General features: G+C 36.2%; 1 protein-coding gene across 1 annotated transcript in view; it reads left to right on the forward strand.

Annotated features, from left to right (window-relative positions):
• Nucleotides 1-12879, forward strand: part of UGGT2 (UDP-glucose glycoprotein glucosyltransferase 2) — a 159217-nt gene that overhangs the window by 88009 nt on the left and 58329 nt on the right. Inside the window, exons 25-27 of the mRNA XM_023754705.1 lie at nt 2844-2968; nt 8068-8163; nt 12136-12238. Coding sequence (XP_023610473.1) covers nt 2844-2968; nt 8068-8163; nt 12136-12238 — 324 coding nt within the window. The remainder of the gene's footprint in view (nt 1-2843; nt 2969-8067; nt 8164-12135; nt 12239-12879) is intronic.

Here is a 12879-nt window from a genome sequence, read left to right on the forward strand (position 1 = left end):
TAAAGAACCAACTAGAAATTCAGCATACACTGACTGAAATAAAGAATAATATACAGAGATTCAACAGTAGACTAGAGGATCCCAAGAATCAAGTCAATGATTTGAAATACGAAGAAGCAAAAAACACCCAACCGGAAAAGCAAAATGAAAAAAGAATCCAAAAATACGAAGATAGTGTAAGGAGCCTCTGGGACAGCTACAAGCGTACCAACATCCGAATTATAGGGGTGCCAGAAGAAGAGAGAGAGCAAGATATTGAAAACCTATTTGAAGAAATAATGACAGAAAACTTCCCCTACCTGGTGAAAGAAATAGACTTCCAAGTCCAGGAAGCGCAGAGAACCCCAAACAAAAGGAATCCAAAGAGGACCACACCAAGACACATCATAATTAAAATGCCAAGAGCAAAAGACAAAGAGAGAATCCTAAAAGCAGCAAGAGAAAGAAAATCAGTTACCTACAAGGGAGTACCCATACGACTGTCAGCTGATTTCTCAACAGAAACTATGCAGGCCAGAAGGGAGTGGCAAGAAATATTCAAAGTGATGAATACCAAGAACCTACAACCAAGACTACTTTATCCAGTAAAGCTATCATTCAGAATTGAAGGTCAGATAAAGAGCTTCACAGATAAGAAAAAGCTAAAGGAGTTCATCACCACCAAACCAGTATTATATGAAATGCTGAAAGGTATCCTTTAAGAAGAGGAAGAAGAAGAAAAAGGTAAAGATACAAATTATGAACAACAAATACACATCTATCAACAAGTGAATCTAAAAATCAAGTGAATAAATAATCTGATGAACAGTATGAACTGGTGATTGTAATAGAATCAGGGACATAGAAAGGGAATGGACTAACTATTCTTGGGGGGGAAGGGGTGTGGGGGGTGGGGGAAGAGATTGGACAATAATCGTGCACCTATGGATGAGGACAGTGGGTGGGGAGTGAGGGCGGAGGGTGGGGTGGGAACTGGGTGGAGGGGAGTTATGGTGGGAAAAAAGAGGAACCAATGTAATAATCTGAACAATAAAGATTTAATTAAATAAAATAACATTTCTAAAATGTTGTAAAGAAGATTAAGCACCAAATAGGTCTTATTCTATCAATACATGATTTTCAAATTTAATGTTCCTTTTCCCAACATGGATATGATGGGATTTTATACTATTTAAGTTACTTTGTTTCACAATTATCATATTTAACTTTAAATAGAAGAAGCAAGGTCCTCCTAGCTATTTGATGCTGGACTTACATGGTGAAATAGAGTTGGTTTTCTGGTTAATTTAATCAGTTAAAATAGCCATCTTTTTAATTCCTTAAAAAATAATTGAGATTTTATTTTCTTATTCTGAGCTATTAACAAAACTGTTTGAGTCACTATGGGTGCTATAGATAAAATTTAAACTATTTTTCGGGCCTTTCCTATTCATAGTCCAAAATATATAATGTTAAAAGTACTTTCAAAGTCACCTTAAAATGATATCAAATCTTAAGGTGATGAAATGTTTATATGTGTACTTTTAGTTTTATAGTGCCCATTTTTTTTTAAGAGCCAGGTTTTATGTTTAAGGTGAAACATGATATCACCGATGACAAGAGCAAATAAGAAAGATTCAAGAACTATACTTCATTAAGTTTTAGAAATTATTAACTGCAGAACCAGGTGAAGGGGAAGTGAGAAAATCTGCAACCATTTCATTCTGTCCTTTTTACTAAGAAAAAAGAATATTCTGCTTGACATATTTTCTGGTTGTCATTAAGTACAACTGTTTAATGCATGAGACTATCTCAGGCCCACCTTCTACATCAGGGTATGTGTTCATAATAGTATGATGATTTCATGTATTAATTTCTTCAGAAAATGCTAATGGTAGTAGCATTTGTGGTAGTTGTGATGGAATAGCCATCCTGAGAAATTAGGTACGTGGTAGTTTGACAGTTGACCCTCTCTGTATTTACTGGTTTAAAGCTAACCTACAGGACCTTGCTGAGCTCCAAACCATTACACAATGTCAGATGAAGATTGGTTGGTATTATTAAGCAATTATGTGATTTGTCTCTTGGTTTTTGCTCTTTTATGCCTTGCATATATATTAACTAGATGCCAGGTGCACAAAATTCCTGCAATGGGGCGGGGGGGGGTCCCTCAGCTCAGCCTGCACCCTCTCACAGTCTGGGAGCCCTTGGCAGACATCCCTCCTGCAGTCCGGGATCCCTTGCTCCTATGGCCCACCTGCTTACTGCTCATTACTGCTTGGCTCGCTGCTCCTTAGCGCTGCTGCGGAGGCAGGAGAAGCTCCTTCCACTGCCACTGAACTCGCCAGCCATGAGCCCGTGAACCTAGCTTCTGACTGAGCAGTGCTCCCCCTTGGGAGCGCACTGACCACCAGGGGGCACCTCCTGTGTTGAGCGTCTGCCCCCTGGTGGTCAGTGTGAGTCATAGCAACCGGTTGACCAGTCGTTTGGTTGCTTAGGCTTTTATATACATAAATTCATGTCTACTTATATGGTCTACAATTTATAGATAAACAGAAAATAAAATTAGAGTCTTAGGTTTTTGGAAGCATTATATTTCAAAGTAAAACTTTCAGATGAAAACAATTTGCTACTTTTTGTTACTTTGACTTTTGTGTTTATGCAAATGTTATTTGTAATATGAAAGTGAGAAAATATTTTCCTCTTCTATTTTATCCCAGTGGGCTTAATAAATGGTGGGATTGAGTGAGGGCCACTATTTGTTTAATCTGTAATCAATTTTTGCTTAAAGAAATATCTATTTCATGAGAATATATTTCATGAAATAATATTTTAGAAGATATACAATGATTGCCTTTTTTTAGTTCTTAGGACCTTTGAATGAAAATTTCTGTGCAGAAGATTTCTCCTTATTGGAAAAGATAACATTTACTAATTTATCAGAGAAAATTAAAGGCATTGTTGAAAATATGGCAATCAACTCAAAGAAGTAAGTATTTAAAATTATAAGAGCAATTCATTTTCAGGTTTGGTATTTTCCATCTCATAGAGAATATAAAGAAATAATAAAAGACATCCATTTACTCACTATCACCAAACGATAGATGTTAATATTTTGTTTTCTTTGCCATGGTCTTACTGTTTCTCTGTTTCCCTCAATCTCCTCCTTTCCCAAGAGGTAACCACTTTCCTAAAGGTTGTGTACCTGACTCCCGTATTTGTTTTCTTTTACTTTTGCTTTATATGTAAATATGCACTTAAGTTTTGATTGTGTTGGATGCTTTGACTTCTTTAGAGAAATGCTATTATACCGAAGACTCCTTTTGCTATCTACTTCCATAGAAGCTTTATCCACATTCATTGATATAGAGCTTGCTTATTCATTTTAACTCCTTTTTAGTATTTTATTTTATGAATATACTAGTGGCCCAGTGCATGGATTCGTGCACATTGAAAGGAAATTAATTAGAAGAAATATTTTAATATTGCTATTCACCCTTTCTCTATAATAGCATTGTCAGAAGTACGTTTTACCAATAGTTGGTCTTAAGACATATTCTGTCAACGATGCTGCTTTCTTTCAGCTTCAGAATGTCACCAAAAACAGCCAAGTTCACGATCGACAGTGACAGACCGAAACACATGTGTGCGATTGGCACCAGCAAGAGGTTTTTATGTATCGCCCATGCACGAGTCAACGTTTATTTTTAAATTGTCAGTGCGCATCATATATACTGTCCGGTTGGATGGTCAGACAGATGTACAGTCACTTAGCCGTTTATATATATAGATTGAAGCTTATTTATACAATCCATTACTGAGGTACAGTGAACTTGGCTTTAGCTTTTTACTATTACAGAAGTGCTATAATGAACCTACTTTAATGTCTCCTTGTGCAGTGTGTGAGTTTAGAGTTTAGAGGTGTGTGTTTGTTGGGTTGTAGGGTATGCTTATCTTCAGCTTTAGCAGATATTGTTAAATTTCATCTTTTAAAGTAGTTGGAACAATCAATACTCCCACCATAAATGTAAGAGTTCCTTTTTCCCCAAGTCCTCACCTATACTTGGTGTTATCTGACTTGTAAATTTTTCCCATCTAATGGATGTTAAATTGTATCTTATTTTAATTTGCATTTCTTTGAGCTCTAGCATAGTTGAGTATCTTCTCATATGACTATCTTCATTCATGCTTGTTCTCTTGTAAAATACCTGTTCATATATATTACTTAGTTATCTGTTGGGTTATTTTCTCCTGTTAGTGATTTGTAAACATATTGTTTATGATTCTGTATATTAATCTGTCAATTATGTGTTCTGCAAGTACAATATTTCATTTTGTGGCTTGACTATTTACTTTTTTATTATAAAACTAGAGGCCCAGTGCACACTGGTAGGGTCCCTAGCAGCTGCCAGCTACCGGCCGGGGCCTCCCTCCCTCCTCCACCCCACCCCCCCACCCCCTTGTTGCCTGCTGCTGCCTCTGGCCAGGGCCTCCCTCCCTTCCCCCGGCCAGCCCATCATCCCCCTGGTCAAACTCCCGGTCAAGGGGACAATTTTCATACTACACGTTTATTATATAGAATGTTACCACATATGTAGATATTTTTTATTTTAATGAAAAAATATTATCAGGGGTTTTCATTCATAGTTTGTTTATGATCTGCGAGAGAAGGATGTGTAAGAATTTTCCTTAGTCTGAGTTCATAAAGATATTCTCTTTTATTGTCTTCTAAAAATTTTACAGTTTTGCTTTTCTTTCTGATTTATATATTTAATTCTTGGACTTTTCTATTGTTCCACTGGTCTGTTGCCTCATGCCAATCCCACACTCCAGTTATCACAACTTTATAATAAATTTTGATAGTAGATAGGAAAACTCCCCCTTTGCCACGTCTTCAAAATTTTCTTGACTATTTTTTTTGACTATTTTTTGTTAGTTGCTTTTCAGTGTAAATATGATTAGAACCAGCATAACCAGTTCTACCAAAAACATTCCTGTAATTTTTATGGGAATTTATTTGAATTTATAGATTAGATTAAGGAATTGTCATCTTTATATAATATTGAGTTATCCCACTTATTAAAAATACACATATATATATATTACTTATATGTACCTATACACATATACATATGTATTTATAATATAAATAAAATACAGCTATATGAGGTGTGTAATTTATATATAAGTATATATGTGTGTATGTAGATAGATAGACACTTATTTGGTGTGGGGTGGTTCTTTTTTAAGGATTCTTCAGTGAACCTTCAATTTTTTTCCATGAAATCTTACTATTTTTAAATTATTTTCCCTAGTATTTCACAGTTTTAGCTCAGATTGTAAATGGTGTATTTTAGATTACATTTTTAAATTATTATTTCACTAATTTCCAGAAACAGTATTAAACTTCTATATTCATCTTCCTTTCTGGACTCTTCTTTTTTATAACATTTTGTCTAGTATTAGAACTCAGGTCATTTGTGAATTATAAGAGCTTTGTTCCTTAATTCACAGTTTTTAAATATCTCATTTATGTTGGCCTTTCTCTTATTTTAGTTTGCTCAGTTTAATGAGGGATATATCTATTTTACTGGTCTTTTTACATATGTAGATCTAAGGCATGACAAGCTCTTAATTTATATTCTTTATTATATGTTTTTAATCTATTTTTTATAAACCTCTGAAGTTGGATTCTTAGCTATTAATGTCAGATTTTTTTCTTTACATATCCTTAAATTACACACTTGAAATTTCTCTTTAAACACTTATTAGCTATATTACATAAGTTTTGATAGTAAATATTTTATTATGATTCAATGCTAAATATTTTCAAATTATTTTGAGTTTTAAAATTTTTATTGTAAAAATATTTGGAAATAGAATGTTGTATTCATGAAGGCAAGTTTTTTGCCTATTTCATTAATCTATTTTTTATAAACCTCTGAAGTTGGATTCTTAGCTATTAATGTCAGATTTTTTTCTTTACATATCCTTAAATTACACACTTGAAATTTCTCTTTAAACACTTATTAGCTATATTACATAAGTTTTGATAGTAAATATTTTATTATGATTCAATGCTAAATATTTTCAAATTATTTTGAGTTTTAAAATTTTTATTGTAAAAATATTTGGAAATAGAATGTTGTATTCATGAAGGCAAGTTTTTTGCCTATTTCATTGTTTTTCTATCTCTTGTGCATAGAGTTGTGCCTAGATCTTATTAGGTATCAAGTAAATACTTATTGAATTAATAATGAATAAAGTATGTTTAACTTGTTTTAAATAGCACAGTGTATAATTAATTTCCAGTTTGCTTTGAACTGTGATTAGAAAACATGGTTTGTGATATCAATTATTTGGTATTTATTTCTCCTAATTTTGTTGAGGCAAAGTTAATTTTTGTAATTGTTTCATACTTTATTTATTTTTGTTGTTGTTGATCCTCACCCGAGGATATTTTTCCAGTGATTTTTAGGGAGAGTGGGAGAGAGAGGAAAAGACAGAGAAACATTGATGTGAGAGAAACTCATTGATTGGTTGCCTTTTGCAAGAGGCAACCAATCAATGAGTTTGGTTGCTAGGGAGGAACCTGCAACCAAGGTACATGCTCTTGACTGGAATCAAACCCAGGACCCTTTGGCCCACAGGCCGAAGGAAGCTCTATCCACTGAGCCAAACTGGCTAGGGCCATACTTGATTTTTTAGTAAGATTTTCTCTGTGTGGAAGATTTTATATATGTCTATTAATTGAACTTTTTTATTCCCATCATCAAAATACTGGATTTTTCTTTATCTGTTAGTTACTAAAAGAACTTTGTTAAACACTGCCATTAGTATTGTGTACTTATTTAATTCTTGTACTCTTGTTTTAAATATTTTGAGCTATATTTTATTATGTATTCCCTGTTTCAGAATTATTATCTTTCTAGTGAAATATTTTATTCCTTTCATCGTTATATAAATTACTCCTTTCCTAGTAACGATTTTGTCTGAAAGTCTATACTTAAGCCATGCCAACATTCATTTTGGATAATATTTTTCAGTTACATCTTTTTTTATTCTTTATTTTCATTGTATCCATGCATCTTAAAGCATATGGCTGGGTGTTGGGGGTAATTATCTTTCCAGAACTAAATTTCTGATTCTTACTCCTCATGGGAGGCCTCCACAGCCAAGATATCCCTCCCAATTTAAAAAATGCCAAATGTGGATGTTAGACCAGCCCATTTACGCCTGGGCCCCTCCCACCAGTCACAGTGTACTTTCATCTTTACTTCTGTCGTTGTAAGACTTCCATTCAGCCAGCTTTCAGGCAGTTCTGAATGATGGTTATTCTGTATTTTAGTCATAATTTTAATGTGGTTGTGGGAGGCGGCGAGTACAGGCATTTATCTATGCCACCATCTTGGTTCACCATCTTGGTTCTCTAATTGATAAGATTCTTGGCCAGCCTTTCTCTTTCTCTCTCTCTCTCTCTCTCTCTCTCTCTCTCTCTCTCTCTCTCTCTCTCTGAAAGCCTTCTGTACATTGTAGCCAACACATTCTATCCCAACATATTATTTGAACATATACATTTTCTCTATCACAGATTTTCAAATTTGGTTATATTTAATCTAGTTATTTATTTTGTGCCTTCTTAGTTTTCAAACTAATTAAAAACCATAGAAATCTTGACTTCTTAACTAAATTAAAAATTCTTCGAAAGTAGATACCCTATTATTTATGTTTTGTTCTATCTGCTCTTCTTTCTTTGCTGTACGAGCCCCAGTGCTTGGACACATAACCAGAACTCAGCAAATAGTGACTTGAATGATTCAACACATTCTTGTAGACTCTGTTGAAAACACTACTTAGTAAGTGTTTAAAGATCATATCAATGATAAGAAAAAGTAAGGATTTTAAAAGCAAGTCATCTTACTTTAAACTGACAAACTTTACTGGAAGGTCTGGAAGAAAAATCATTTATATGAAGTTTATCCTTTGGAAGCATTTTTAATTCCCCTTTCTCAGAGCATTAATTGTGACACAAAATATGAATATTTCTCTTTCTGAAAAACTTATACATTGTTTATCTTGTTTATCTAGAAAGAGTGACCTTGTTATGAAAGTTGATGCCCTTGTTTCCTCTTTGCCTACACGTGAATCCCGTCATAATATCAAATTTTTGAAAGAGAATCACAGGTAAGAATATCATAGTGCTGTTCTCTGTCACTGAATCCTCTGTTCAATTATGGTTTCCATTTGTTTTCACAATATGGAAAAATTGAAGAATTAAAAGTTCTATGTTAGAAAATAAATGTGTTTGACAAGATTAGGAAAAGAAATTCCTGTTAAGTCTATATTTCGATAAAGGATGATATATATATATATATATATATATATATATATATATATATATATATATATGAGATAGGATTTCAAATTACTTTATCATAAACTGAAAATCGCTGACACCAAGTTTTCTGATCTTATGGTAGATGCAATCTTATGTTGCTTATATTTACTATTAGAAGATAAAACATGCTTTAGCTCTAAAAAGTCTGTCCTTTCAGATGTGTTCACATATGTATAGTATTTTTTTCTTTTTATTGCATTTATTGGGATCACACTGATTAATAAAATTATACAGGTTTCAGGTGCACACATGTATAGTATTCTCAGGGAAAATTTCTTTCTAAAGAGAAATTATCTGGCACTATCAGGAGTGAGGTTTTTATTTTTTTTCAGATTACTGAGATTCAATACTTTTAGGTATTTTAAACACATCCAATGGAATTCTTTTTACAAACTTTTTTATTTCTTAAATACTCTGTGCTGAAATAATTCAACACAAATTATTAAAACTAACATTGTAAATGTTAGTCAATATACTATTCCCATCTACACTAATAAAAGACAAACATGCAAATTGACCGCACCTTCGCTACACCTTAAGCCACGCCCACCAGCCAATCAGAGCGACTATATGCAAATTAACCCAATCAAGATGGCTACCGGCAGCCACAGAGCTGAAGCGAGCAGGAGGCTTGGTTGCTCCAGTGATGGAGGAAGCCAAGCTTCCCAGCCGGCTCTGAGCTCCACTCAAAGCAACAAAGTTTCAATTATAGAAGGTAAATAAACCCCAGATACCTGCTTTCAGCCAGCCGTGGCCACCAAGCTGGAGCGAGCAGGAGCCGGCTCTGAGTTCCACAGAAGGCAACAAAGTTTCAATTATAGAAGGTAAATAAATCCCAGAATTAAAATAAAAAGGAGAGGCTGGGAGCTTCCGTCGCCGGGGGGCTTGGTCAGCCTGAAAATGGCCCTCAGCCCCTCACCCAGACTAGCCAGGCAACCCAGTGGGGACCCCCCACCCTAAAGGGGGTGTGGCCAGCCTGAAAACAGCCATCAGCCCCTCACCCAGGCTGGCCAAACCTCCATGGGGTGAGGGTCCCCACTTGGGGGGGGGCTTGACCAGCCTGCAAACAGCCATCAGCCCCTCACCCAGGCTGGCCAGGCACCCAGCGGGACCCCCCACCCTGATCCGGGACACCCTTCAGGGCAAACCAGCCAGCCTCCACCCGTGCACCAGGCCTTTATCCTATATAATAAAAGGGTAATATGCAAACTGACCCTAACAGCAGACTGGGAATGACTGGTCACTATGACACACACTGACCACCAGGGGGCAGACATTCAATGCAGGAGCTTCCCTCTGGTGGTCAGTGCCCTCCCACAGGGGGAGCTCTGCTCAGCCACAATCCAGGCTGACGGCTGCCAGTACAGTGGTGGTGGTAGGAGCCTCTCCCGCCTCCTCAGCAGCACTAAGGATGTCCGACTGCAGCTTAGGCCTGGTCCCCTCTGGCAAGTGGACATCCCCCGAGGGCTCCTGGGCTGCCAGAGTGATGTCTGACTGACAGCTTAGGCCCAATCACCTGGGAAGCGGGCCTAAACCAGGAGGTGGTCATCCCCCAAGGGGTCCCAGACTTCGAGAGGGCACAGGCCAGGCTGAGGGACCCCCCCGAGTGCACAGATTTTTGTGTACCAGGCCTCTAGTTAAGTTATATTATACTTAGGAATTTTTATATGTTTGGGACTATTAACTCATGTTAAATGTATGACACATTGATCTTTTATAGTTTACTAGAGGCCTGGTGCATGAAATTCGTGCACTGGGATGGGGGGTCCCTTAGCCTGGTCTGCGCCCTCTCGCAGTCTGGGATCCCTCTTGTAGTCTGGGACCCCTCGTTCCTTATCGCCCACCTGCTCGCTGCTCCTTAGCGCTGCAGTGGGGACAGGAAAGGCTCCCACCACCACCGCTGCACTCACCAGCTGTGAGCCCGGCTTCTGGCTGAGCCGCACTCCCCCCCTGTGAGAGTGCACTGACCACCAGGGGGCAGCTCCTGCGTTGAGCGTCTGCCCCTCTAGTGGTCAGTGTGCATTATAGCGACCAGTCGTTCTGCCGGTCGTTCCGCTGTTCAGTCGATTTGCATATTAGGGTTTTATTATATGGGATTGTTGCTATAGTCTCTCCTTTCTCTATTTTTCACATGTATCAGTGTCCTGCTGCTTTTGGCCTACTGCCCTATTTTATGTAAAAGGGTGGACATAGTGTGACTTTGGGACAGTGGTTTACAATTCCCCAGTTTTTTTCTGCTTATTTCTGGGGATTGGAATTCTGATTCATACAACCTCACAGAATTGGTAGTAGTTTGAGGGGGAAAACTTAAAGGAGCAGTACACAGATGCCTACTTTAGCCATAACATCTGACAAAGCTTACAGAAAGTGACCGGCAAATTTATAAAATTTTTATCAAGATAACTTGCTCGGCTGGTGTGGCTCAGTGGTTGAGCATCGACCTATGAACCAGGAGGTCACAGTTCGATTCCCAGTTGAGGCACATACCCAGGTTGTTGACTCAATGCCCAGTGTGGGGTGTGTAGGAGGCAGTCGATCAATGATTTCTCTCTCATTATTGATGTTTCTATCTGTCTTCCTCTCCCTTCTTCTCTGATATCAATAAAAAATATATATTTTTAAAAAAGATAACTAAAGGAATTAACCATTGTAGATGGTCTCTTTAATTTAAAACATCTGATATATCGCCCTTAATTTTTAGCAGTAAAATTATCCAGCAGGATCTATTGTCTAGCTCTGTCATTCTTATTTTAACATTAAATCATATCAACTGCATATAAAATAAAATGTCTTTTATTTCCCTATGTTGGAGGACCCATGTTTCAAGTGAAGTTTACATTACCTTTAATTTAATTGCTAATAAATTAAATATTTCACTGCAGAAAGTCTAGATTACTTATAGTCTTTCTATACGAAAGAAGACCTATCTCCCTGTAATTTTACATGTATACATTTTATGTTGGAATGTTTTCATTTTTGTAATATGTAAAATATTTAATTTAGACATCTCAAAAAGAAATGGATTTTCATATTATAGTGTTAAAATGGTCATTTGCCTGGAATAATCTGTACTTTTAATTAAATATATAATTTTAACTTTCAATTACATTAAATATATAATTGACCATCTCCCATTGGCCTTTTCTATGCTTTTAATTTCCTTAACATTCACTTTTAAAGATTAGTTCATATTCTAATTTAGAACTTAGATCAATGAAAGACAAAATGGAGAGGACAGAGGGGAGGACGTACGGAGGGTATGACGGGTAAAAATAACGTATGATAAATCTGGGGGAGGAAGTTCTCCTGAACTTTTTGTTATAATATGTTGGGGTTTTTTAAATACTAAATTTAATAAAAGTGCTTAATAGTTAATGTTATTCTCAAATCTGAGAAAGTATGTTCAACTAACAAAAAAGGCATCTTGGTTTTATTTTTATATCTTGTGATCCAGGAGAATTTGGGGGGCTTAAAATGATCAGTTTTCACTATAACAGTATTGTCCTTTGAAGAGTTTTTAAAATTACTCATTCATAAAAGCTTACTTTCATTTTTTCTAATTCTTTGCAGTTTTCTAACTTGCTAACACAAACATTAGCGTTTTATATTTGCATTTCTTCTGTGAAACAATCAGGATTTTTAAAATCTAGTGAGACAGAAAGCAAGTTATAACAATGTAGATAGCTTAGATTAAGGTTAATTGGTAGTGAAATACATTTAACTGATCATCATTTACCTTTTATGTTTTGTTTTCCTAGCATTATAAAGATCAATCCTCAAGAGAATGATATGTTCTTTGATGTTATTGCTATTGTTGATCCATTGACAAGAGAAGCACAGATGATGGCACAGTTATTGATTGTAAGATATCGTTTTTGTTATACATTTACATATACTTACCATATTACATAGTATTTTTAAAAATTATATAATTAATCTTTTTAAGTCTGTTTTCAGCTATAATTAAATATTTGTGCTCTTGAATAGAATCACAATATTTTAACACTACATTTTAAATAGGTTGTCTTATTTAAATGTATAAAATGAAATGATAGAGCTGTATATGGGGTATTATGGCAGTACCAAAGTTAGGTGTTGCTCTCGACTTAATTGTTGAAACCCCCCCCCCCCCCAAAAAAATTTCAGGTGTTGAAGCCCTAACCCACAATGTGACTGTATTTTGAAATAGGGCCTTAGAGGCAATTGAGGTTAAATGAGGTCTTATAGGCTGGGCCCTAATATACTAGGATTGATAGCCCCATAAGAAGAGATCTCTGTCTCCTCACTGGCACAAAGAAGAGTCCATGTGAGCATAATGCAACATGGCAGCAGCCTACAAGCCAGGAAGAAAGCTCTCACCACAAACCACACTGGCCAGCACCTTGCTCTAAAATAAATACCTGCTGGTAGGCCACCCAGTGTGTGGTATTTTGTTATGGCAGCCGAGCTAACTTCCTATCCTCAAGTTTGAAGATTGGCTTCTGAAGAAGCTGATGCCTAAG

Source organism: Myotis lucifugus, unplaced genomic scaffold (assembly GCF_000147115.1).
Source record: "Myotis lucifugus unplaced genomic scaffold, Myoluc2.0 scaffold_64, whole genome shotgun sequence".
Lineage (NCBI taxonomy): Eukaryota > Metazoa > Chordata > Mammalia > Chiroptera > Vespertilionidae > Myotis > Myotis lucifugus.